We start from the raw sequence: 25,057 nt of genomic DNA on the forward strand, positions 1-25,057 counted from the left end.
CTATTAGTTTACTTCAAGCACGAGTCCTTGCCAGCCAACAATATGCGAGGTGTGATAGAAAGCACTAGTACTTATAGGCCTTCAAGTTTCGACACCGTGACCACTCTATTGGCGATGTAAAACAGTTGTCCAATCGAGCTTGGACTGTTAGAGTCCATTTGTGGTACTAGTATTAAGTATGCTCAATGTTTGATTTAGTAGAAGAAGACTTGGACGTACGGGTACGATGAGGCTGAAGCAAGTAAGGCCGACCTATTTCTTCCTGTATCAGCACTGGAACGAAGTACCCGCGCTTGAACTTCAACCAAGTGGTATCATTCCAATCGGCATGTCAACATGTCAACGGCAACCCGGAATCCTGGACCGATCTCGCGAATTTCCGACACTCAGCGTTTCAACTTTCAATGCACACGTGTCACTACCAACGTATGCTTATTCTTCTGAGCCTCCTATACTTCAACTAAGAACAGTTACCGCCGGACTCGAGTTCGCAGTGACTCCCAGTGAATTCCTCATGGGCTGGAATGATGTGAGTCTCATTCGAGGTGTTCCTTCCCTTGGTTGGCCACATCATTACGCAGTGGCGATTCGCATTCTAAACGCGCTGATACTGATATATGGAATTTGTTGCGCCATCAAACTGTCGCAGACACAGCAAAGTGTCAGTGTGCGGGTTTCGAGACCTTGACGGCAATCTTTCGCCGGATTGATTACCTGGTGTGAAGTCATGGGCCGTTACGGCAAAAATGCATTCTAGTTAAAAGGCTTGTCGTAGTAAGTTGTTGTAATCTTTTGTGCACCGCCCAACAACAGTGTCTATGACTGAATCAATCCCAGGGGCCAACATAACGACAGTCGTCAGCTCATCGATTCCAGTCACTTACATCATAAATCATGCTCGAGGATCCCGCCATGAGCAAATCAAAAAAATATGGCCTGTCACTGTAACATACAGGGTACATAGCTCTGAAATTTGAATAGGAGACGTAAGACTAGCCAGATTGGCTAGTGTTATGTTAGGGCTTCGGGATGTAACATCATTTTGATCTTCACATCGAGCAACGATGTTGCTTAGCACTGTTGATCTGATCTAAAATTTCAATAGTCGCCCAGGGGTCTCCTTCAATTGAAATTCCAGAGTCATATTTGCTGGTTCGAGTTCCCGTAAGTTCTGTTACTTTTCCACCGAAATTGAAGTTGCATCTCATAGGCCCTATATTATCTTCGACTGTGCTTGCGGTGGGAGTGATAGCCGGTGTTTGCAGTTTCCCATTACAACGCATGGCGCCTCTAGTGCTTATCGGGCACTATCTCTGATGAATGTCGAATGAAACTCTGCCTTTGGCTGTGCATGCACAGTATCGGTTACTAAATCAATACCAATGCCCCATCGAACATCGTATTTAAGTAATGCCTGCAGGTGTATCGCTCCATTCAAGACTTGCGAGCAGGTACCACGAGGCGCATACTGAATACCAATCTTATCCTGATATGTCTTCCCTTTCGATCTCAGACCTGACGAAATTGCAGACGATCAAGGTGAGTAAAGGGTGACTTCCCTCTGATAAACTCGAGGCTCACATTATATCTGATTTAGTACGTCAATTGTGAGTGTACGCCGGTCGTTTGGAAACTGGACGGCGGCATTGACAATTATTTTTAGTGGGCAGTCTTGCAATCTTCGTGAGGATCAAACAGAATTTTTGTGTTTTTACCTCAAATCTCTTTCGACATTGCAGGCATTTGATTTTTGCATCACGTTTTCCGAAGAGGTCGAGGAAATATCTGTCTGTTCGTAAGTATTATTCTAACCACTCCCCACAGGTGCGATGGACCTGGTCCAGACCATGGGATGTAATTCGTGTCATATTTGTCATTTCTCGATATTTGCCTTTCGCGGGTGTCGGAATGATTGCATATGGCGAGTGATCCACTCCAATTCTCCTTGTATTGTGTGTTGCTGATGGGCATATCTTAGACGCATTGGGTGTCAGCAATCAGGTAATCTTGGATGGCGAATAGTTTCAATGCTAAGCTGATTGCATGAGAAAAGTGTACCTCTTTACTGGAAGAAAATAGTGAGTCGACCTGCCAAACGGTTCATCTTTCAAGCGACTTAAACGATGCGGATGTCAGTCATTCATATCACAAGTATGGTTGCTGCGGAAGGTGCGCGTTCCACATACATATTAAGAGCGCAATGAATCTCACTTTTTCGGTAGCATTGCTAGTTATTCGGACCTGGGCATTCTGGCAAAAGAGTAAAAGATTGCTGATTGGAATATCGGTCTATGTCGTGGTGCGTGTTTTGCAGAGGAGGGATGATCGTATAGATTTTTATTATTGCATAGTTGTTAATTGCCGCCAACATTGCTGTAGACCTCAGTCCTACGGTGTTAATTCCAGGAGGTGAGTTCATTGGTGTTCACGAACGAAAGTGATTCTAACTTGACTATCAGAGGAACCCCCCCTAGGAACTTGTTACTTCGAGAGCCCACGCAGCAGTGCGATCCAATACATATTCTTGGCGATGTTCGAAAGCAGTCAGTGATTATCCAAAGCTGTCTATTGGCCTTCTTACCTATAACAACATGGCAGTGATACTGACCCTTACTGTATATAAAAGGTTTCACGACTATAAAAACTTTCAGAGCGGAATTGTAGTAACCCTGTACCACGATGACGTGTTTTACACGCTGTGCATCCTCGGTGCGTGGACATAGTTTGCTCTCAAGATATTATTGAATAACACATTCAAGGTAGCCGTCACATTCGCCAATGTCATCACAGGAGCTGCACTTCCAGTACGCGTCTGGTCTGTTAAATCCTACGATTCGCTGACTTTCCGTCATTTCTGCAGAGCGCCTATAGCAATATGTTCGACACGTACGTCACCAGCTGCACTCTAACCGCTAGCTGATGTGGAACCCACCGCACTAGGCTACAGGTGGTCAGTCACAGCGTTCTGGCATCACGAATTCTATTCCGTCTTCGACATAGCAACGAACGTGTCCGCGAACCGTCCACATCAGTAGCGATGGTGGAATTTACAGATTATTTACCACCTCCGTCAATGTCGATGAGTGGGACGGCTACTACCAGTCAAGTTTGAAGAAACTTAAGTGTGCGGAACCATCGGCCTCTGTTACAGTGAGAAACTTCTGCTCTTATCTAATGTACAACTCAATTGTGATATCATGAGCCAATGATACTGCGAGACCTTAGGACTGAGGGGATGAACAAAATGGTGATTCGTTCCCTTGTTTCCTCCGAGCCTGGCTGCGGTGTCTATTCTTATGCGATGTGACGATAACTCTGCATCATGTACTTCCGCAAACCTCGTCTTGAAATCAATAACGCATGACCTATCATTCAACATCACCCCGGCCATGAAATCCCAGTCATCCAGCGGCCTTGTAGGATCCATGTGCGCGGAATGATGTTAGTATCTTTTTGCAATGTATAGACCGGGGCATATCCTGAAAGTAAGAGTTAGAGAAAGTATCTTTTAAAAGACGGTGGACTGGCGCGGCTGGCAATGTGCCTGCCTCTGGCAGACGGAAGCTAAAGATTTCTCCAGTAGCAATCATGCGAGAACGATTCACTAGCAATCCGCCCTGCTTCTCCATGATTTCAGCCACGACCTGCAACAGAATGTCAAACGTAGATGCTGTGGCAACTTGGTGCAGAGGACTAACTTTATGATGACTGATGATAATGATCTCCTCAGTTCTTGAACGAGAGAATCCTATCAATTTATCGCGCTATAGTAAGAAACGGACTGATAAACGAAAGAACATGGTTAACATTGGACTATAATGTCCGAGGGGGCAGGAAGTGTTCCCAGAAGGCTGCAGGTGAGAGGGTAAGGTGGGAGAGGAAGGCTACTCAGGCTCTCTGAGCTAGGAAAGTAAGCCTAACGAATCACTCCCACTAACCCAAGGCAAACCACAGTACCCAGGACAAGCTGCGTGTTGTCAGAAATGGGCAGGTTGAGCAGCTTCACTAGTCGGGAGGAACGCAAAGTCCTGTGGACTGTAAGAATGTGATTGAAAGTGCATTCAAGTTATGAGTTTTTTTCATGTACAACTATGGTAATCCTGAATGGTGGCACACGGAGCAGGAGACGGTTTATACACCCACTATAATACACGTTAGGGACGTCGGGTGAACCGGATTGTCGGTTTTGGATTGGGCAAGGGATTCGAGAGGAAGGAAAAAGAAGAACGTCAAGATATGAGAAAAAAGGAAAGCAAATGCACCATCCAGGATACACCGTAAACATGAACACAGCCGAATTAATCATCACGAGTCTATTGAACCGACTCGACCAGCCGCTCCCGTCCACCTGCTGATGTGTAAGTAAAACCCGCACCTAGCAATGCAACGAAAAGAGATGACTCACATGATACATCAAGCACATATTTGTAATTCCAAACCTCCCTAAAGCCCATCCTCCGCGTCAATTCCTACCATTCCTCCACTTCACCTTGACCCGGTTTACCAGCAAACGCTACATCTATCATCGCAGGGTTCACGATTTATTTATTTAAGGTCTGTGCTATGATGCCGTCGGGAGATGAAGGGTCCATGAGGAGAAACGTCTAGTTTTTGGGTGCGCGATGGTACGTGTCTGAGGGTGAGAAGAAGGGGGAGGCGTGCATCTAGCCACGGGTGTAGGGGATGGGTCTTGAGCTTGGAGCTCGAGTGCTGTTTGAGTCAGTGTGAGACGTAGATATAGTAGAGAGGGAGAAAGAGACGTGCATTTATCATTTGTCCCAGCTTCGACAACCTTGCTTCTCATGTCATGGGTGACGAAGACATTTGAGGGCTATGTTGAACACGACGGTAACTCGTCTTGTACGCCTTTCATCAACTCTAGGAGCTGGTATTAGTGGTGACTAATGAGTTATTGTGAACGTCTTCGCCTGCAGGGAGTGATTCGCTTCCAATGTGGAGAGGCCTTGAGGTGGTTGGTTTAGTGGGGGTGTAGTTGTGTTAGCTCAAGTGGTCACTGAGTGTAATCGGCATATCAACGGCATGTCACATTATGTAATATTGCAACCGATCTCGCAAATTTCCGACAAATTTATTGAGTTTAAACCACGCACCAGCCCCTCAGGCCAAGTACTGGTACTTTGCGCACACGCGTCACTCCTAAATTTAGGGAAACGCACGGGTATGGGTAACACCGCGATTCTATGCTAACGGGTTTGGCGGGTACGGGTACGGTGTAGGATATTCATACCCTTGAGCACACCCCGACCCTTTACTGCGGATTGGCGGTGTTTGGACGGGTATGACCTACCCTTCAGAGACTACTGATGACACTGCAGCAGATGCGGTCCGTGTGCAACATTTAATCATATGCTGACATTGACAACTATACAGAATGATGATGACGTTGGCGACTACTCACTTGGTTCTATGTCTCGCACTACTAGTAGCGAACTGGAGGAGTTCCTTCGACTACCGACTGTGAAGACCAAGGACCCACTTGCATGGTGGCAAGACAACTGCCATACTTATCCGACACTACATCGGATGGCACATTGGCACTAGACTATCTCTCCGTCCCAGGTATGCCACGCTTGAATCTTCTTTCAACCAATCAGTACTTATTATCTTGCTCAGCGACATCAACTGCGGTCGAACATGTCTTCTCACAGGCTCGGCAGCTCCTTCACTTTACTCGCAACCGACTCGCACCATCAACAATTCGCGCCTTTCTCTGCCTTGGAGCCTGGGGCAGAAGTGATCTTCTGGCGATGGAGGACCTTCTAGCCTCTGTAAGGAGTCAGAAACGGAAGCGAAGCGAAGTTGAGGGTGAGAAGGATGACGAGGAAAAATAGCAATACTTATTTTATTGTCCTAGTCATTAATACACTCTTCTTGTTAATGTACCCGCGGTGCTTACGGGTCGGTGTGTACCCTCACGGTGTTTACGAGTCGGTGTGTACCCGTACCCGTGGCGGGTGCGGTGTTGGCGGGTACGGGTACGGCGTTGAGTTTCCGACCCGCGGTGTTACCCGTGCGGAACCCTACTCCTAAACAGCTACCGCCGGAATAGAGTTCGCAGTGACTACTTCATAGGCTGGCATGATGTGAGTCTCATTCGGGATGCTCCTTTCCTTTGTTGGACACATCATTAGTACATGGCGATTCACAGTCTAAAGGCGCTGATACTTGATATATGGAAGTTGTTGCGCCGTCAAATTGCCACAGACACAGCAAAAATCCATTCTTCGTGCACCGCCCAACAACAGTGGCCATGACTGAATCAATCCCAAGAGCCAACATGACAACAGTTGTTACTTGTCAGCTGATTGTCACCTACACCATAAATCATGATTAAGGATCCCGCCATGAGGAAAGTCGGGGGAATAAGGCCTGTCACTGTCACATACAGGGAACATAGCTCTGAAATTTCAATAGGAGACGTAAGAGACTAACCTAGTTGGCTAATGCCATTTCAGGGCTTCAGGATGCAACATCATTCTGATCTTCACATCGAGCAACGCTCTTGCCTAGCACTGATGATCTGATCCAAAATTTCAGTAGTCGTCCAGCCTGAGGGGTCTCCCACGAAATTCCAGAGTCGTCTTTGCTGGTTCGAGTTCCCGTAAGTTCTGTTACTTTTCCACCGAAACTGAAGTTGCATCTCACAGGCCCTATATTATCTTCGACTTTGCTTGCGGTGGGAGTGACAGACAGCGTTTGCAATTTCGCATTACCATACTTGGCGCCTCTAGCGCTTACCAGGCACTATCTCTGATGATATCGAATAAATCTTTGCCTTTGGCTGTGCATGCACAGTATCGGTTACTAAATTAATACCAATGCCTTGTCTATCATCGTATTTAAGTAATGCCCGCAGGTGTATCGCTCCATTCAGGACTTGCGGGCAAGTACCACGAGGCGCATACTGATATGTCTTCCCTATCGATCTCAGACCTGACGAAGTTGCAGACGGTCAAGGTGAGTAAATGGTGACTTCCCTCTGATAAACTCAAGGCTAACATTATGTCCGGTTTAGTACGCCAATTGTGAGTGTCCGCCGATCGTCTGAAAACTGGACAGCGGCATTGACTGTTGTTTTTAGTGGGCAGTCTTGCAATCCTCGTGAGTATCAAACAAATTTCTTGTATTTCTACCTCAAATCTCTTTCGACGTTGCAGGTATTTGATTTTTGCATCACGTTTTCCGAAGAGGTCGAGGAAATATCTGTCTGTTCGCAAGTATTATTCTAACCACTCCCACAGGTGCGATGGACTTGGTTCAGACCATGGGATGTAATTCGTGTCATATTTGTCATTTCTCGATATTTACCTTTCGCGGGTGTTGGGATGACTGCGTATGGCGAGTGATCCACTCCAATTCTCCTTGTATTGTGTGTTGCTAATGGGCATATCTTAGACGCATTGCGTATCAGCGATAAGGTAATCTTGGATGGCGAATAGTTTCAATGCTAAGCTGATTGCACGAGAAAAGTGTGCCTCTACTTTGGAAGGAAACAGTAAGTCGACCTGCCAAACGGTTCATTTTCATGCAACTTAAACAATGCGGATGTCAGTCATTCATATCATAGGTATCGTTGCTGCGGAAGGTGCGCGTTTCATATCATGTTAAGAGCGCAATGAATCTCACTTTTTTGGCAGCATTGCTGATTATTCGGACCTGGGCATTCTGGCAAAAGAGTAAAAGATTGCTGATCGGATTATTGGTCTATAGCGTGGTGCGTGTTTTTCAGAGGAGGGATGATCGCATAGAGTTTGATTATTGTATAGTTGACGATTGTCGCCGTCCTTGCTGTAGACCTCAGTCCTACAGTGTTAATTCCAGGAGGCGAGTTCGTTGGTGTTCACAAACGAAAGTAATTCTAACTTGACTGTCAGAGGAACCCCCCCTAGGAACTTGTTACTTCGAGAGCACACGCAACGGTGCGGTCGCATACATGTTCTTGGCGATGTTCGAAAGCGGTCAGCGATTATTCACAACCTATTTGCCTTCTTACTCATAATAACATGGCAGTGATACTGACCCTTACTGTATATAAGAGGGTCCACGATTATAAAAACTTCGAGAGTGGAATTGTGGTAACCCTGTACCACGACGGTATGGTTTACATGTTGTGCATCCTCGGTGCGTGGAAATAGTTTTCTCAAGGTATTATTGAGTAACGCATTTGACAAAGGCATCACACTCGCCAATGTCATCATCGGAGCTGCACTTCCAGTACGCGTCTGGTCTGTTAAACCCTACGATTCGCTAACTTTCCGTCTTTTCTGCAGAGCGCCTATAGCAATATGCTTGACACGTACGTCACCGGCTGCACTCTGACCATTAGTTGATCTGGAATCCACTGCACTAGGCTACAGCTGGTCATTCACAGCGTTCTGGCATCACGAATTTTATTCCGTCTTCGACATACCAACGAACGTGTTCACGAACCGTCCATGTCAGTAACGACGATGGAATCCGCACATTATTTGCGACCTCCGTCAATGTCGATGAGTGGGACGGCTACTACCAGTCAAGTTTGAAGAAACTTAGGTGTGCGGAACCATCAGCCTCTGTTAAAGTAGGACATTTTTGCTCTTATCTAATGTACAACTCAATTGTGATATCATGAGCCAATGATACTGCGAGACCTTAGGACTGAGGGGATGAACGAAATGGTAATTCGTTCCCTTGTTTCCTCCGAGCCTGCTTGCGGTGTCTATTCTCATGCGACGGAAAGTAAGCCTAACGAATCGCTCCCACTAACCCAGGGCAAACCACAGTACCCAGGACGAGCTGCGTGTTGTTAGAAATGGGCAGGTTGAGTAGCTTGACATTCATTCAGGATCGGGAGGAACCCAAAATCATGTAGATTGTAAGAATGTAATTGAAAGCGCATTCAAGTTATGGGTTTTTTTTCGAATAAAACTATAGTAGTGTCCCTGGATGATGGCACCTGGAGCAGGAGACGGTTTATACACCCATTATAATACACGTTAGGGACGTTTATACTAGAAGTGAAAGTCGATGACGAACCCCGCAGTGCCGATGGGAGGGATCCAGACCACCGAAGTCGCTTGAATTTATCTGGCAAGCGTATCAAAATTCTCCCAAGGCGATCATGATATTTTACAACCTATCACGATTCGCCAGCATGACCAGCCTCCAGCTGAATTGTCAATGATCGATCATGAATTATGTGCGTGATCCATTAGGTAGGCGACTCACCTATGTTGGTTACGAGGGTCGACTTCCGAGTCCCCGAGTCCGACGCCTGTCACGGTAGTGTTCGCCTGCTGAGAAGCCTATCGACTCGCCAAGGCCCTCGGGCCTGTTCAAAACGTTCAAGTCTTGGTTCTCTTTTGAGTGTTCAAACGGTTGAAGAAACTTTACACACCGTATGAGCCATTCAGGCCCAGGGCCCGGGTGTCGGAGACTCGGAGTTCCGGTGAACTCCGAGTCCTTCCCTCCCTGAGCCGATTCCCGAAGTTCCTATAGTGACTCTGTCCTGCGGACTCGGACGTCGTCCTCGAGTAAGGAGTCTTACCCGTCAATCGAAAGGCTTGAAAGTCTGAATTCAAATGCTATGTGATGCATTTAACATATCACTCAGCTTATATACTAATGTCAAAATTAGGAACATCTGCAATTCCTTTTCGCTTCTTGCCTACAACTTCTTTGTAAAGCAAGTTTTGAATGAGCCCGCCTCAAATGGAAATCCGCTAGATCGCTGCTCTCTACCTCTTTCACTAGAATAGTACTGGCGTCCATTGACTACCGAGGATCTTGGTGAGGGCGTATCATCAGCTTAGCTCAAATCACTGCAGCCTCTCGACGTACGGCCCTTCCAACCGTCAGTTGCTTCTTCAAGTTGGTTCTGGTACTTCCCTCAATTTCAGCAGCTCGGAATATGAAGATGTTAACGCTATGGCACTCGGTCTTCGCAGACTGCTGACACACGAAGACAGAAACTTGCGTATTCCAGTTCTGCTGAGCTCTTTTGTATTGGCAAGATGGTTGCACCTCAGGCAGTACATTTGGCGTCTAGGGAAGCCGTCAACAGCGTGGGCAACCAGAAGGGTTTGTTTCTGCGTACGTTTCTTGACCTTCTGGCAAGAGAATGGTGACCGTCCCATGTCCAATCACTCGATTCCTTTAGGATCACGCCCATATCTGGCGCCTCCATCCAACCTCGCAGGCTATTATTTATACATACACTACATTCAGAATTCGCTCCTTTAGCTGCAAGTTCCGTCTGAAAGCGCGAGTTGGTCACTGGGACATAGTACTTTTACTTGCCCGTGCTGAAGCTACCAAACCTATGATCGGGACGTTTTTGATTATGGACATAGGTGTCTAACTTATCATCCTTGTTTTTTCACATAGATATGATTAGTATTATCTTGAAGACAGACGGACGTCCCCGTTCTGGATGTGCAGAGGCGCATAACATTTCTGTGAGTCGCCCCATATGCATTCTCCTGCTTTGTTCTGACTTACCTTCACCATGTCTATCCCTTCCTCCCGCTCCTTCGATTCATCCATTAATTACACGTGGCTAGCAAATATCCACAGTATCTTGAGGTACTTATAGAAGCACACGAAGGGCTACACGCTGAGTAAGTGGTCTATGTGTGCCCCAGTGCTACTTACTCTCACGGAGACAGGTTGAAATTGACCTAGGGAGCTCCGTGCGCATTTATCTTTCCTGGGGACATACAGTGTAAATGACTGAAGGGTACGTATCGTCTCTCCCTTACTTTTAGAGAACCAGTTCATACGCCATTCTATTGCCGTCCTGTTCAAATCAATTTCTCAGGAATACATATTCGCTCAATTTGATTAGGCGGTCTTCACATAGATCTTGCTCGCAGTGCAGAGAACCTAAAATTCTTTTATCAGCAAGAGCTTTGATAAATCATATTTCATTCACCTCGCCAGGGTACACGTTATCGCAGTTGCTGTTCACGTTCGGGTTGTTCGCGAGCAAAGTGCTGATCGGGATGCCAGCCGCATCGGCAACGCTTTGGCACGTGTCGCCCGCCTCCATAACATGGGTAACATCACAATCCTGGCCGCTGAGTCCAAGGCATATGATCTATGACGATGAGTTCAAGTCTTACTCAAACGTCAAAATGCCTTACTTGTCCGATAAACAAATTATCACAACCGGGGTCAATGGTTCCATCGTTGACTGCCGCTAGCTGGTATCTGCGGCATACATTCGATGAGCAAGTGAATGGAAGGCACCTGGTTGTACGTACGTTGAAACGCTCTGCGCTGCGGAGATTCCGTCACATGTATCCATAGCTCGAACAGTTACATTACGGTCGCAATCTTTGGGGAGGATACCTAGACGTTTTGCTGTTATAAATGTGGGCATAATCGAAACTCGAAGGATTACTGACTCTGGGCAGACACAACTGAGGCAATGGCAGCGAGCGCAACGAGGCTGGCGGTGAAGAATGAAGCGTGCATATTGTTCAGATGAGGAGATTCCAAAACAGGCGAGTAATGTCTGATGCCTTCAAGCCGACTTTTCCAGCTGCCTTTATACACTTGAAGGACAAACACCGGTCAGCGAGTCTGACGGCCAGCATTTGCCGTTTTTTGACTCGTCACGACTTGGCATCCTTGGACTGTGAGTAAATGGACACCATCATATGGCACGCGCGGCATTCACGGAGGAATATGAGTCTGATCTGACGTGTTCAATAGACTTGGTGAAAATTTACTCGTGTAGCTTATATGACACGTCGTATCACCCCTACCCGGTAGATCTAATTTAAAAGTGGACAGCCTTGGGGTGATCCGGGGATGAATGCTGTGGCCCAGGGCCCTCCCGAGGTGGACAACGGAGAGGGCTGGAAAAAAATGAAATCAGTACCACTAGTACAGGAGAAGGAACTGGAAAGTCTTTATAGAGCTATGTAGACTATGTATACAAGATGTCTAATAGAGCCATCGATCGAGTCGCCTCGTACCCATCCATCGTATGCACTCAATAAGAACTTGCTGTGACATGTGACAAGAGAGATGTGAATTACCGTATTAGTATGTGCTTCTTTCTTTTCGATCTTTATCTAAATGCATCAATGCGCATCACAACGTTTTCACATCGACCAACTTCACAAACACGCAAACCTCGTATAGCAACACTACGTCATCGATTCATCTTCCGACTCGGACTCGGACTCGGAGCTCTACTATCCACCTTGCTTAGAGTTGCTTTGACAACCAACTTAAGGGACTGCAGTAATTCCCAGTAGCCGCTGATGGGGATCCCCTTCCAGATAGCGGTTCTCGGCTTCTGCCACAGTCTCAATTTCAGCGTGCGTTTTCACTCTGTGCTTCTCCTGCTCACAAAAACATCTTTAGCTAGGGTGTCATCTTCATGAAACCTCCTCTCAAATTCTGTTGACCACATACCACACGAATTACACGCTAGACCAGTGTGATAAGGGATGTCATTTTCTTTCGCTTTATTTACTATTGGCTGATCGAGTTTTTTTTTTCAGAAGTTATATCTCAATCAGATACTCCAGTTTGCTCATCCGTTTCTAGTATTTCCCTAACATATATGACAGACGGCCGCCCTTTCATCGCGTATCCTTCACCTAGGGCAGGATAATGCCTTGAGATCCTTCCCTGTGAAAGATGCAAATCACTGGACATTCCATTATCGTGCATTCAGTCTTATATTTTGCAGTATTTAACTATTCAAGCATATGTCAAAAAATCAGCCACCACTTGAAAGTATCTCGCCTGGTCCTCCTCCTCCAAAAATGGCGCGTGGCGCTGCGAAAACTGCGCCCACTTCACATGCGGGATTTTCTGGAAGAAAGGACTCACGCAGACGTCCTGCGCTTCGTCCATCACACCATTGGTGAGCAGAGTAGGAGCTGTGATTGTGTGGATCTGATCTAGACACGACCACGACTTCAGCGTTCCCGTAATCGTGAACTCTGACGGTCCAGCCCTGGAATCCATGATCAGTACATATCAGAAAGGTCCGTCAAGATATCACCTACATCGTATGATACACGGTGGGATGTTGCATCATGGCCGCAAAGGACGTCTCCATCACCTTTGGCCAGGGGCTCTTGCAAACGTGCTTTTCAACGAAGATCCCTACCATTTTTTCATATTCAGGACTATCCGTTGTCCCCTCTTTTTCGTGCCTCTCAATCATCTCCCTCACATCTGCTGGCAGCGCGTTCAGCAGCTGGTGGGTGCTCTGTTCCCACAGTGCCATGGACGGCGCTCCGCTGGTGATGACGAGGTGTTTGAGACCCACAGGATGTCTGTGGCTAGCGTAGTGCGCCCCTAGCATCCCTCTCCAGGAGTGACCTAGAAGAGCGAAGCCATTCTGGACACCAAGGTGGGTAACAAGGTTGTCCAGCTCATCCATGAAGAGATCGACAGTCCAAAACTCTTTTGGCTTGTCCGCCACACCTTCAAAAAAGGACTTTCCGATGCCGATCTGGTCGTAAAAGACGACAGGGATGTTGCATTTGTTGTGAATTTCGGCGAGAGGTGTCATATACTCATGCGACATACCGGGGCCGCCGTGCAGCACGATCAGAGGGTGGGCACCCGAAGTGAGATCGCCGACGATTTTGTACCAAGTCTGGTACGTGTCGTCTCCGACTTTGAAATCTACTTTGCCTGTAACTTCAGTCATTGGAAGTCGGACGTATGGGGCGTGTTTCGAGAGCGAGCTAGCAACGAGCAGGACGCAACCTTTTATGTATACATGAAGGGTGTTTTAACGTTTAAACAGGACTATTTCGGTTATTTGTCTATCGCCCGGAATGAAACGGCGGTGTTTGGGAAGTTGATCATATCAGTCGTGCTAGCGCTGTGCATGATTCTTCGAGGAAGCAATACTTGATTTCGCAATTGGTCTTAACACCCGAATAAATCAGCATGCAAGAGAAGCTTGAAACTGTGGACTAGGATGTTTCATGGAGGTCGGTATGGTGTTTGGATGAAATAGGTTTGATGGCCATGCACATCGTGATGTGAGCGCAGAGTTACAATATATATGTAGCATATGGTATTGCTAGCCAATCAAATCGTTCATCTTTCCGCAGCGATTTGAGCAGTTCCCGCTACCTTTTCTTCTCAATAGTTCGGTTTGAACCTTGTCTCCATGATGATTCCATCGATTGCACTGATGGCAACACCACTCCGAGCAAGGACATGCCATCACTTTCGGGTTAACTTGAGCGAAATCTGTTTAATGCAGTTGCTGCAATAGTGAAGTACTTCGACTGAAATAGTCAGCGATAAGTTCGCAAGTTGGATTGGAACCAGTCAACAATATCTGCATGATCCGGGCTGATCAGGCGGGGCCCAAGAGGTGAATTGGGACGTCATATAATCGTACTCGCTGGAGCCTCGAGCGGTCAACCATGTCTGACTGTATGAGTTGTTCTGTCAACACATATTTTTTATGAACGAAGTTGCATTCTACATCTGAATAGAGAGTGCGGTCCGATAGCCATGGATCATGGTGATTTGTCTAGCTCAGCCGCTCACCTGTCATGTTGACTCATGAGAAAGAAACAACCTTACCCTGGATTGAGGACAGTGGTACGCCTCACATCAGGATTCAGGGCATTCGCACACCGATCTGGACTACTAGTACAATATTATTCTCCGACTGCAAGCTAAATATCAACACTTCAAAACACAATTTGCTGCGGTACCGGGTATATAAACATAGCACAATCACGTGCTGATTGCGACAGGACAAGTTTGACCGTGATGGGTCCGCCGGACAATTGTGCAATCAGTCCATATGCGAGATCCGTGAGGCGCTCTAACTTGACTGGGGTAAAGTATTTTAGGGCTATGGCACATTCAGCTTTTTGATCAGGTGGTCTTCACATAGATCGTTTTCGCAGTGCAGAGAACCTGAAATTCTTTCATCAGTAACGGCCTCGATAAATCACATTTCATTCACCTCCCCAGTATACTTGCTACAGTCGGAGCCTAAGTTCGGGTTGTTCGCGAGCAACGTCTTTTCCGTAATACCAGCCGCTTTGGCAATGTCATGGCACGTTTCGCCGCCCTTCAAAACCTGGGTAACCTTGCAATCCTGGCCTTTGATTCCAAGGCATAAAACCTAGGACGATGAGTTCAGGTGTTTTTCAAACGTCAAAATATCTTACTTCTCCGATAGCCAAATTATCGCATCCGCGGTCAATGACTTTGCTGTTGACTGCCGCCAGCTGGTATCTGTCGCGTACATTCGATGAAAAAGTGAACGGGCTGCGGAGATTTTGTCACATGTATCTCCAGCACGAACAGTTACACTACGGTCACAATTCTCGGGAAGGAGACCTAAACATATCATAAATGTTGGCATAATTGAATCTTGAAGTATCACTGACTCTGAGCAGAAACAACTAAGGCAATGGCAGCAAGCACGACGAGTCTGGCGGCGAAGAATGAAGCGTGCATGCTGTTCAGATGAGGAGGTTCAAAACCAGGCGAGTGGTGTTTGATGCCTTTATGCCAACTTTTAAGCTGTCTTTATACACTTGGAGGACGAATATTGGTCGGCGAGTCTGACGGCCAGCGTTCAAGTTTCCCGTTCTTTCGAGTTGTCGTGGCTCAACTGTGAGTAAATGGACACGATAATACGGCACGCGTGACATCAACGGAGGAATGAGTCTGGCCTTCGTGAGCCCAATGACACGTCATGGCAAAATCAAATAAATGTAAATGTGCTACAATGTGCCACCTGGGTAGGCAAAACATTGTACAAAGTGCGGCATTTCTCCAACTTGAATGTAGTTGTCATCTGCGGTAAATCATTTCTTGAACTTTCTGTTTTGCGACTTGCTGTCTCCTGTAAAGGGCCGTCTGCGGCTTGGCTACCGCCAGCACCATCTTACTTTGGGCAGCTGACAGTCGGTTTTCTTGCTTCGTCATCTTCCATCGTTTCCGTTGCTCCACCTTCACCTTGTCGTAGGCGAGTATTCATAATCGATTATGATATTCAGCAATTCAAAAACTAGTTTATGTGGTCCCGTACAAGAGAACTCGTTTGTCGCTAGTATAGGGGGAAGAACTACTTGGGGTTAGTTCTGTCGGTTACAACCGGCAGAATTTCGGCTATGTTACAGTAGATGGATATCAATGTTGCCTCGTCCCATGCATCCGTCATCCTCGCCAATATTGTAATCAACTGCCTGGACCCCATCTAGAATAGTCTGCGGTATCATTCCTCGTCCAACCTGATCCAACTCGTCAGAATCAAAACCAAAAGTGTATCGTGTCACATAGCACGTGCTGATAGTCACTTCGCGTTCGTCACAAAGGAAGGCGCAACTTTGTTTGAGCCACTAATCATCATGTATATTAATATCGTTGGTCTCTGCGCTTGACAGAGACCTTTTGTATCAACATGGCTCCGAAATACCCTAAAATTTCAGGTACGTTCTCTCTCTTATTGCGTCAGGTTCACAAATGACATGATTGCAGGTTATGAGCTCATTCAACAAATCGGTGGAGGTACCTTCTCAACCGTGTTCAGAGCCGTCAATATAGAGAGCCATCAAGTGGCAGCATGCAAAGTGATATTTATTAAGGAGCAGACTACCGAGAAGGAACGCCAGGTTGTCGAAAAGGAGATGAAGATTCATAAGCAGCTCAAGCACCAGCATGTCCTGGAGTTTCTACATGCTGCCGTGGTGGAGCGCAAATATAAAGATTGCTATGTCCCTGGAATGTACATGCTACTAGAGCTTGCTGCAGGAGGAGACCTCTTCGATAAGATCGGTGCGTTTCGTTGACCGATAATGTATCCAATCATTAACTCATGACTCATCAGCGCCGGATGTTGGGATTGGAGAGGATGTGGCACACTACTATTTCGGCCAGCTACTGGCAGGGATGGTGAGATACCAACACTGATCATCCACATTCAAGTGAGACGAAACATTTTCGAATCATAGGACTTTATTCATCGCGAAGGAGTTTGCCACCGTGATCTGAAACCGGAAAATATCTTGCTTGATGCAGCTGGTACCCTCAAGATATCAGACTTTGGCCTCGCAGCAATCTTTAAACTCAAGGAAAGCGGCAAGACAAGACAATTGAACGGATTGTGCGGCAGCTTGCCGTACATGGCCCCGGAAGTGCGTCATATTTACACATTTTCGGATAGCGCTCACAATGTGATTCCAGGTTCACTACCAAATACCGTATGAAGCAGAGCCCATTGATGCTTGGGGGATTGGTATCATTCTTTTCACACTTCTCGTAGGAAGTCCGTCAAAACTCCAATCATTTTCATAAACTCTGAGATTAACGTCCCTGCCAGACACTCCTTGGGATCAATCCACTGCACAATCGTCAGAGTTTTGTCAGTATATCACGGGCGAGTTATTCGACGAGCGCCCTTGGAATCGTTTAGAAAACGAAGCCCTGTGTAAGCAAGATCATGCGCTTTCGTGATCAAGCGCGCTGATATGCCCACCAGCACTTATCTGTGGTCTGCTAACCATCGAGCCAGAAGGCCGTATGACACTCGCCGAAGTATTCGCTCACCCGTGGTGTAGAAGACCAAGTCAAATTGCGAAGCAAGGGGTTGTCGCGCTCGCAGACCACTTGACTGAGTCTTTGAGGGCGAACGGTGATCTGAACTATGCGATGCCGGATATTGCGACCTCTACGTACGTTTCCAGGATTATCACCATGAGGCCAATATTCAGTGTCATATGTAGCGAAACTCGCAAAGATAAAGATGGAGACGAGATCATGCTCTCTGCAACTCATCAATCCCAGTTCACCCAATCACTTCTATTATTCGTATGTCACCCATGGACGCATCTCAGTTCCATTTTGAACCCGTTGTTTTCTTCAGTCACAGACACAGTCAGGTCGCAGATATACACCTAGCCTTACTCGCTTCTATACTTCTCTTGGGCCAGGGATCATGATGCAACTCATAAAGGAATCCTTGACTGCCCTCGGTGTCAAACACAAAGACGGTCCTACCGGTGAGGATGAACGAGGGGAGATCCTTCGGTTGCGCGTAGGCGGCTATGATAAGCGGAATATCGCATTCAAAGGCTGGGTCGAGCTCGAGAACTTCTCCTACGCTGAAACTGACGGAAGCTTCTGCTTGATGACTCGTGACCTCGTAGGTCTCGTTTTCATTCTTGGTTTCTGAATGTAAGCTCATGGAGCCACAGGGGAATCCTATCTCGTGGCGCCAGTTGTGGAAATCACTGATTTTGTCACCAGCCGTGGATCCTCATGTGCTCCGCAAATGACCACATCAACACTGATATGACACTCAACACTCTTTTGTTAGCCTACATGCTGTTTGTTTTTGGATATCTTCACAAGCTTCCCTCTTGCTGCCTTGTACGCGATCTGATTGAACATTTCCGTATGCCATACACTGCTACACCAAGAGACGATCTGTTTGGTTGAAATTCGTGGTTTACTTTCCTAGAGTCCCATTGCAATTCAATTGTAGTTCGTCGATTCAAGCCTTGTTGTCTCTTTAGCGTCTCAATACAACCGAATGTGCTTTATATTGCGTTCTGGCAGGTGATGTTTGTTCCAATGCCCTGGGTGGAACATCAATATAAACAATCTTGGGATCTGGACGGTTTGTACGTTCAGCGTGCAAATAGATCAACGATCAGAATGTCGTATCCAGCAACTGCAGCAGATATCAAAGAAACTGGCACCCTATATGTATCGCGCATTGTGTTGAAGTACTAATGCACATGCCTGAATTCTTCGAGACGAGTCGAGGGCGGCGTTCAAGTATATGATAACCACCTTTCACAGATGACCCGGTACGACGGCGTTTGTAGGGTGGTTCCACAGTTGGACTTCTCAAGCTGGTGCGACTTCAGGATAATTCTTCATCATGCGCTGCCTGATATCCGGTTCCGCCGCGTCGCAATCTTATTCGTTAACTTAATACCGCACGGCCGGGTAAGTGGCTGCACCCCAGACACATACTCCATATCATCCGGCGCCTTCGTAGGATAGAGATGTCCTGAGCTGAACAATTAGCGTAAACTTCAAGAATAGAACCGACAATTATGCCTACCAGGACCCAATGGCCTCCATCTCATGCTATCCTCAGAGATGACGACCTCTAGTCCAACGAGGAAATTAGTTGGCCAAAAAAACGTCGGTGCTTTAGCGGATGCATCATTGAATCGCAGTGAAGCCTGTTACGTCGAAACTTTTGAAAGTAAAATATCTCAATCAATATAGTACAGTCCAGCATCACCTCGACCATTCGAGGAAAGCCGCCTCGCTTGGGACATCTTATTCCCCCACGACAACAAAATAATTGACCCCAACTAGCTTCAGCCCATGCTTGTCAGCAAACCTCGCTGCATTCCAGTTCTTTCTGTCTACAGGCTCGTTCTTGCGTTCCGGGGCATCGGCAGGGATCGAAAAGTCCGCACTAGGCTCCTGGTATAACAATAGTACTGTTGGAGCTATCATCAACACATATAGCAACCATAACAGAATTTGAATCACCATAACGATGCTTGCCAGTTCCCGGGGGAGGGGTGGGAGGATAATAGGGCGTCACAGCGGGTTTGGTGAGCTGTGCATCAAGATTGTCTGTCTCAATGGCCGACGTCGGAGGAGCTTTCACGCCAGTGACCTACACATGAAATTAATTAAACAGTTTGCAGTATATGATGATAATAACCACCCAGTGCCGCCACTCTCTGAATTTGGGGTTTTCCTTGGATGGTGCGTCTGGGTCTGTCATGACGAGCGTATAGGTGGGTTCATCGGTCTGATCTGGCACCTGCATTGGAGTGAACGCAACAGTTGGTTCGTCAGCGGTGTCCGTTTTTGTGAGTGTGTTCCCAAGAAGAGCCTCTTGGCTAGTGGGGAAGGTCACGACGAGCAGAGCCTTGGGATGGAAAGGAGGGTCAACAGGAATAACGTCTGGAATGATACCATTCTCCTTGAGATCTTCCCTAACAGCATTGAGTGGATCGAGCATCATTGTGGGCTGAAGTCGAGGGTTTTGACGATGATGAGGCATAGTCCAAAGGAGACAAGTAAAGATCAAAACTGAAGTCGTCATTGGAGAAAGGGGTGCTTATGTAATATTCCGTGCGCGGGCTTGCCGGCATTCTGAGAGCCTGTAAGATAAAGCAGAAAACTGTGCTAGAGAACATCGAATGGTGCCCGTAACACTACATGACTGTCTCATTCGCATGTCGAATTCAAGAACTGCAACAAGTTTTGCCTATTGGCGTCCATCTCGAGATCTCTGGCATCCTTATGAACTTTCAACTTGATCTGAGATAATTATATGAGAGTCTGAGGCCCGGATCTGGACAAAGAAAACTGACCTTCTTGCCCGTTAGAACGCTGCGCCTTTCATCTTTGTCCTTTCCATTATCCCTGTCCTTATGTTTCTTGTACTTCTTGTCTCGATCTTTCTCTCGATGCTTTGACTTGGACTTACGAACATCGCGACTATCCGAACCAGAACGAGATCGGTGACTTGGGGACTTCCCCCGCAACCTATGCCGACTACTGCCACCACGTTCCTTAGATGATATAGATGCAGCAGAGTTTGCCGAAGGTGAGGGAGATCGGCGTCGATGTTCAGCAGTCTACAATGGGTTTATGCACACATCTTCAAAGGTCAATGGCAAATCAGCAAAAAATGAGGCAACAACGTACGACACTGCGACTTCTGATTCGTCCACGACTCTCGGATGGCTCGTGGTATTTGTCTCGGTCCTATAATAAGGTTAAAACAACATCAGAAAAAGACAGGAAGTGTCTCACAATGTGATCATCCTTTCCCCTGCCTCTCGTATCGTCATGATGCTTGTGACTGTGTGAGCGGTGTGGACTCCGGGACCTTGAACGTTTAGTGCGACGAGACCTTCTGTCTTCTTTCTCGTCATGATAGCTGCGTCTTTCAGGTGACTTTGAACGACTCCATCCTCTATCTCCTCCTGTTCGGAGAATGCGTATCACGACATGTTATAAATATGAGCATGAGTGAATGTGTTGTCGCCCCATTACCAGCACAGCCGACGTAGTGCGTGGTAATCAACATTGACACAGAAGGTCAGTCGAGAATCTCTGAGGAGTAACGGAGACCATTTACCATTTCGTCTATGGCAATCTCTTGAGCGGTGCTCTCTCCGTTCACCGTGTCTTCTCTCGCTCATGAGGGTTGTTGTAGACGACCGCGTGGAGAAATCATAATTCATTGTTTGGCATTACTTGCTTATTAAGTGTTTGGAAAAGTGTATCACGGGCACTTGATGATCACGCCATCCGCTATACATGTACTAGGCCGGGCGTAATCCTGTTATTTACAGCCCCCATGATTGAGGCATACCTGCTTCAGCCTTATGGTACCCGTACGTTCAAGTCTTCTTCTACCAAATCAAACATTGAGCATAACCCTAGTACCACAAATGGACTTTTGAGAGTTCAAGCTCAATCATCAGCAAAACCGCCCGGGTCTTACGAGGCCTAACAAGGCCATACGAGGTGGCTGTAGGCCTGGCCGATTGTACGAGGCTCGCAGCGCCATGAGCGGAAATACTCCGGTCGAGAAATGCAACGTGAGGCTCGTACGAAGGAGAGGCTATTATAGACGTGCAAGGCTTGCAAGGGTTATCACGGCTTGAGAGGCTCATCAAGACTTGAGGTGCATGCATGGGCTCACACGGTCACACGAGCCAGGTAGTATAGTGGAAGGCCACGCAGGCCAATCTATTAGCTCCAGCATAGTAATACTAAAATACAACGAAGTATGTTAAACGACGAGTGCGAGCAAAATGATAGAGCATAGTAAGTGCGCAAAGGAAGACAGCAGGTTGGACAATGAATCCGCGAAGACAGATGGGTGACTAGAAGCCATTCGTCCGTTTCTTGTGGCGAGGAGGGTTTCGTTTGGTAGCTTCGGTAGGAGAGGTCTTCTTCCCTTTTTTCTTCGATGCGACTGGTGCGTCGGGAGTGATGTCTTCATCCTCGATGGATGGCGGATTAGCCGGGGTGAGTTTTATCTTCAAGCTGAGCTTTGTTGCAGCAGGCTGAGGGGAGGAAGGGACAACGGGGCGAGGTGCTACTTTCTTTGCCTGTTTCGTAGGCTTCGGTGGTGGCGGAGGCGAGGGCTCGTCATCTTCATCCTCGGTAAGTGGGGGTAGAGGAGAGTCAGATTGAATCTTCTTTGCTGGAGGTGGGGAGGACAACTGTGCAGGTTCCTCGTCATCCTCGACGAGTGCGGGTCGAGGGCGCTTGGCAGTTTGAGAGTGGGGTTGAGTCTTCTTCGCAGGGGGTGTAGAAGGTGACAGTGCACGATACTCAAGATCCTCGTCAGATTCGGGGAGTCGATGGTGCTCAGTTCGAATCTTCTTTGATGCTGGGCATGTCGAAGGTGGTACCACAGGTACAGGATCCTCGTCACTGGACTCTTCAAGTTGAGCTGCTGGTTGAGGTCGAGGCCGAGGCTTTGGTTTCACAGGTCGAGGGAGCGGAGCAGTGGAAGTTTTTTCGACAGGAGGACACTGAGGCTCGTGATTGTCGAACAATGCTGCAGCTGCTGGCCGTTTTGCTATTTCGTGTAAGTATGAGATTTTCAATGTAGCACATACGCACCATTACTGTGAGCCTTGTTCTGTAGTGGCGCAGCACCACGTCAAGCCAAACACTGAGCCTTGATCTCGGCGATGTCGTTTTCTTGATCCGAGTCATCATCTGAGTCGGACGGTTTCTTGATGAATTTGGCCTGATGAACACCTGATCCAACGCGGCTACAATTCCGCAATCAGTAATGATGACTCTGATAAGTTTGAACATACGCGTTCCACCACAAGATGGTGTCTTGAACCCATGGGTCCTCGTCATCATCAAGCATGTCGATGATGGCCCAAAACAACTCCTCGAGATTCATTGTGCCGATTTCGTTCGTCCAAGTCTGCGCATGACTAAGAGTGAAGTATGTCTGACAGATAATAGCAGTGAGAGCTGATCTTGAAGCAAGAATTAAGAACTTACAATGATGTGAACGATGGCAATAATATTTTTGGTGACGGATGTCAACCCAAACACACGATTTCTTGCCATCTTCGAGGCCTTGCTAGTGGTAGACTCAGCCATTGCAGCTGATGGGCCAATATACAAGTGCGTGTAGAACTGTGGAAAATATGAGTGAGATATAGCGTGAAACTGAACTGCAGGACTCACACGTGCAACAACATGGTTTCTAAACATACCTTTGGTTTTGTCCTGCGAATCATAGACGCCGTCTTCATAGAACCCCGTCGGCCAATTCATTGCGGTCATTTTGAGCTTTCCTGACTGTAATTTCTCCATTCCTCTGTCAAAATGTAGTATGTCAGTCGCTATCTTGCTACCAATGAGCAATATCTCACTCATTAGGGTCACGATCAAACACATCTAGCTTCTTTCGAGGGCAAAGCCACCGGGCAAGCTGGGGATGAGTAATCCCTCACATCGACTTATCTTCGACTTCAGGTATTGGAGGATCGAGGGCGTCCACTTTGCTGTGCATGTTCAGAGGCACATACTTGAGTCCTTTGTGTTTGATAGAGCTAAATGCCATTGATCGCGCGTCACTCATCCCCTTGGTGATCTAGATAACATCAGATCATGTCAGGACTTTCAAAATAGTGCATATACTCACCGCAGAGATGATTTTCGACAGTTTGTCACTGGAAATTGTGTCGAGCTCGTCACGGAGGCTTGGTATGATGTTGAGGATCCCTTCGTACAGGTGGAGATGGCGTCTCTTCATTTCTTCAGTTCTATAATCAACTGTGTCAGTATGATAAGCATGAGGAAAAGCTCAACTATCAAATCACAGGTCATCATTGATTTTACCTCCACGGTCATGTTGAAGACCACTATGAAAAGCAACAGAGGGTAGGGCAAAGAGATCGAGAACACACGAGACTTTTCGTCCTGCATTCCGGTATATCTCCATTGGATCTGACTTCACCTTCCCGTTTTCTAGTCTTTTCATGGTCAGTGCAGCATGTTCAACAAGTCTCATGATGTACCGTACCTTTTCATCTTCTTCATCTTGTGGACACTAACTGCTTGAAGTAGCTCATCAGTGTTGTTCTTTTTGTTCTTGTGCTTCGGCGATGGGGGCAGAGTGTCAAAGTCCAAGTCAGATGACATGGTGATGACGATAGTGGGACGGAACAAGGGATGATAGACAAATTGGGGACAAAGTACGACTCTACGAGGGGCAAGGAACATTAATTAGGATGAGATACAACAGAGCCAAACAACCTGATACGGACTCCTCCACACGAAATCATCTGAAGTCCTCCGCTTTGCAGTGAAAACACTCAACTCCGAACTTGTACCAGCCTATGCTGCATCTCTATGCAGTTTTTCTTCTTTTTCTTCTCGGAATCATGGTCCAATGTCCTAATTGTGACACCAAAGTCTCTGAACGCGGCCTTTCAATTCACCTGACTCGCTGGTGTAAATCTCGAGGATCAGTTACAGCTGATGTTCTTGAGAGACGTTGTGAACAACAACCTTCTTCCCCAACTGTTAGCAATGAAAGATGAGACCCTGAGGGCCACAACTCTGCTCAGACTGGAGTCGAAAACAATGTAAGTTTCAATTGTTATATTGAGGTTTATCTAATTCTACAGTTCAAGTATAACGATTCATCGGATGTTCAGATGGAGTACCGACCTTCTGGACTACCATCACGGACAAGGCGTCTCCCTGCACGCTATCGTGACGAACTCCCATCCAATCCTATTCCCATACCTATACTTCCTGCACCTGTCGAGCCTGATGCTCCAGCTGCTGATAATTTAATGGATGATGATGCTCTTTCTCAACAATGTGTGGACTGGGTATGAACTGAGTGTGATGCATTTGATCTATTCTGCGAGTACCCCCATGCCTTTCCCTCCTACGACCCCGAGAACCTGAGCTACTTCGACCACCTTTGTGATGCTCCAACCTTCAGTCACATTGATGGAGGTGCCGAGCATGAACGTCCATGGTGGGCAGGCTTTGG

General features: G+C 47.0%; 11 protein-coding genes across 11 annotated transcripts; 4 read left to right on the top strand and 7 right to left on the bottom strand.

The window, feature by feature from the left end:
* The first annotated feature begins 1,397 nt into the window (after positions 1-1,397).
* F5891DRAFT_1061537 (uncharacterized protein) lies at positions 1,398-2,074 on the top strand. Its single transcript, XM_041362927.1, has 6 exons — positions 1,398-1,539; positions 1,598-1,607; positions 1,664-1,683; positions 1,740-1,772; positions 1,825-1,921; positions 1,979-2,074. The coding sequence occupies exons 1-6, from the start codon at positions 1,411-1,413 to the stop codon at positions 2,020-2,022; spliced, it is 333 nt and encodes a 110-aa protein (XP_041220338.1). The 5' UTR covers positions 1,398-1,410; the 3' UTR covers positions 2,023-2,074.
* A 62-nt stretch (positions 2,075-2,136) lies between these two features.
* F5891DRAFT_1061545 (uncharacterized protein) lies at positions 2,137-3,371 on the top strand. The gene is made up of 8 exons (XM_041362928.1): positions 2,137-2,169; positions 2,223-2,299; positions 2,352-2,409; positions 2,460-2,543; positions 2,599-2,709; positions 2,764-2,804; positions 2,861-2,886; positions 2,941-3,371. Exons 1-8 carry the CDS (start codon positions 2,154-2,156, stop codon positions 3,110-3,112), a joined length of 585 nt encoding a protein of 194 aa, XP_041220339.1. The 5' UTR covers positions 2,137-2,153; the 3' UTR covers positions 3,113-3,371.
* A 3,169-nt stretch (positions 3,372-6,540) lies between these two features.
* On the top strand, positions 6,541-8,863 carry F5891DRAFT_709661 (uncharacterized protein). The gene is made up of 15 exons (XM_041372906.1): positions 6,541-6,622; positions 6,711-6,978; positions 7,037-7,046; positions 7,103-7,122; positions 7,263-7,359; positions 7,417-7,439; positions 7,492-7,516; positions 7,574-7,606; positions 7,659-7,735; positions 7,788-7,845; positions 7,896-7,979; positions 8,032-8,142; positions 8,195-8,235; positions 8,292-8,317; positions 8,372-8,863. Exons 2-15 carry the CDS (start codon positions 6,868-6,870, stop codon positions 8,541-8,543), a joined length of 888 nt encoding a protein of 295 aa, XP_041220340.1. The 5' UTR covers positions 6,541-6,622; positions 6,711-6,867; the 3' UTR covers positions 8,544-8,863.
* Positions 8,864-9,129: 266 nt separating this feature from the next.
* F5891DRAFT_1175930 (uncharacterized protein) lies at positions 9,130-10,545 on the bottom strand (the record flags this gene model as incomplete). The annotated part of the gene is made up of 7 exons (XM_041365742.1): positions 9,130-9,169; positions 9,229-9,274; positions 9,398-9,584; positions 9,841-10,044; positions 10,097-10,199; positions 10,296-10,369; positions 10,501-10,545. The coding sequence occupies 7 exons, from the start codon at positions 10,543-10,545 to the stop codon at positions 9,130-9,132; spliced, it is 699 nt and encodes a 232-aa protein (XP_041220341.1).
* On the bottom strand, positions 10,487-11,641 carry F5891DRAFT_709936 (uncharacterized protein). The gene is made up of 5 exons (XM_041372907.1): positions 11,409-11,641; positions 11,265-11,352; positions 11,145-11,211; positions 10,934-11,098; positions 10,487-10,884 (listed from the first exon to the last, which is right to left on the bottom strand). Exons 1-5 carry the CDS (start codon positions 11,476-11,478, stop codon positions 10,843-10,845), a joined length of 432 nt encoding a protein of 143 aa, XP_041220342.1. The 5' UTR covers positions 11,479-11,641; the 3' UTR covers positions 10,487-10,842.
* Positions 11,642-12,720: 1,079 nt separating this feature from the next.
* F5891DRAFT_961074 (proline-specific peptidase) lies at positions 12,721-13,684 on the bottom strand (the record flags this gene model as incomplete). The annotated part of the gene is made up of 2 exons (XM_041375789.1): positions 12,721-12,979; positions 13,032-13,684. 2 exons carry the CDS (start codon positions 13,682-13,684, stop codon positions 12,721-12,723), a joined length of 912 nt encoding a protein of 303 aa, XP_041220343.1.
* Positions 13,685-14,690: 1,006 nt separating this feature from the next.
* F5891DRAFT_1175932 (uncharacterized protein) lies at positions 14,691-15,731 on the bottom strand (the record flags this gene model as incomplete). Its single annotated transcript, XM_041365743.1, has 5 exons — positions 15,402-15,731; positions 15,317-15,351; positions 15,180-15,239; positions 14,972-15,133; positions 14,691-14,831 (listed from the first exon to the last, which is right to left on the bottom strand). The coding sequence occupies exons 1-5, from the start codon at positions 15,469-15,471 to the stop codon at positions 14,691-14,693; spliced, it is 468 nt and encodes a 155-aa protein (XP_041220344.1). The 5' UTR covers positions 15,472-15,731.
* A 282-nt stretch (positions 15,732-16,013) lies between these two features.
* On the top strand, positions 16,014-18,560 carry F5891DRAFT_1115789 (kinase-like domain-containing protein). Its single transcript, XM_041363786.1, has 10 exons — positions 16,014-16,448; positions 16,498-16,794; positions 16,847-16,911; positions 16,971-17,153; positions 17,203-17,284; positions 17,339-17,446; positions 17,498-17,690; positions 17,742-17,826; positions 17,882-18,160; positions 18,213-18,560. Exons 1-10 carry the CDS (start codon positions 16,421-16,423, stop codon positions 18,291-18,293), a joined length of 1,401 nt encoding a protein of 466 aa, XP_041220345.1. The 5' UTR covers positions 16,014-16,420; the 3' UTR covers positions 18,294-18,560.
* A 638-nt stretch (positions 18,561-19,198) lies between these two features.
* F5891DRAFT_710278 (phosphatidylethanolamine-binding protein) lies at positions 19,199-20,393 on the bottom strand. The gene is made up of 4 exons (XM_041372908.1): positions 20,370-20,393; positions 19,712-20,316; positions 19,534-19,663; positions 19,199-19,481 (listed from the first exon to the last, which is right to left on the bottom strand). Exons 2-4 carry the CDS (start codon positions 20,096-20,098, stop codon positions 19,315-19,317), a joined length of 684 nt encoding a protein of 227 aa, XP_041220346.1. The 5' UTR covers positions 20,099-20,316; positions 20,370-20,393; the 3' UTR covers positions 19,199-19,314.
* On the bottom strand, positions 20,224-20,936 carry F5891DRAFT_1194924 (uncharacterized protein; the record flags this gene model as incomplete). Its single annotated transcript, XM_041368015.1, has 4 exons — positions 20,224-20,316; positions 20,370-20,636; positions 20,712-20,766; positions 20,815-20,936. The coding sequence occupies 4 exons, from the start codon at positions 20,934-20,936 to the stop codon at positions 20,224-20,226; spliced, it is 537 nt and encodes a 178-aa protein (XP_041220347.1).
* Positions 20,937-21,896: 960 nt separating this feature from the next.
* F5891DRAFT_1194925 (uncharacterized protein) lies at positions 21,897-24,192 on the bottom strand (the record flags this gene model as incomplete). The annotated part of the gene is made up of 9 exons (XM_041368016.1): positions 21,897-22,600; positions 22,696-22,799; positions 22,848-22,990; positions 23,044-23,181; positions 23,233-23,365; positions 23,502-23,641; positions 23,693-23,813; positions 23,871-24,023; positions 24,074-24,192. 9 exons carry the CDS (start codon positions 24,190-24,192, stop codon positions 21,897-21,899), a joined length of 1,755 nt encoding a protein of 584 aa, XP_041220348.1.
* Positions 24,193-25,057: the final 865 nt, after the last annotated feature.

Source organism: Suillus fuscotomentosus, assembly GCF_016647785.1.
Source record: "Suillus fuscotomentosus strain FC203 chromosome Unknown F5891scaffold_75, whole genome shotgun sequence".
Taxonomy (NCBI): domain Eukaryota; kingdom Fungi; phylum Basidiomycota; class Agaricomycetes; order Boletales; family Suillaceae; genus Suillus; species Suillus fuscotomentosus.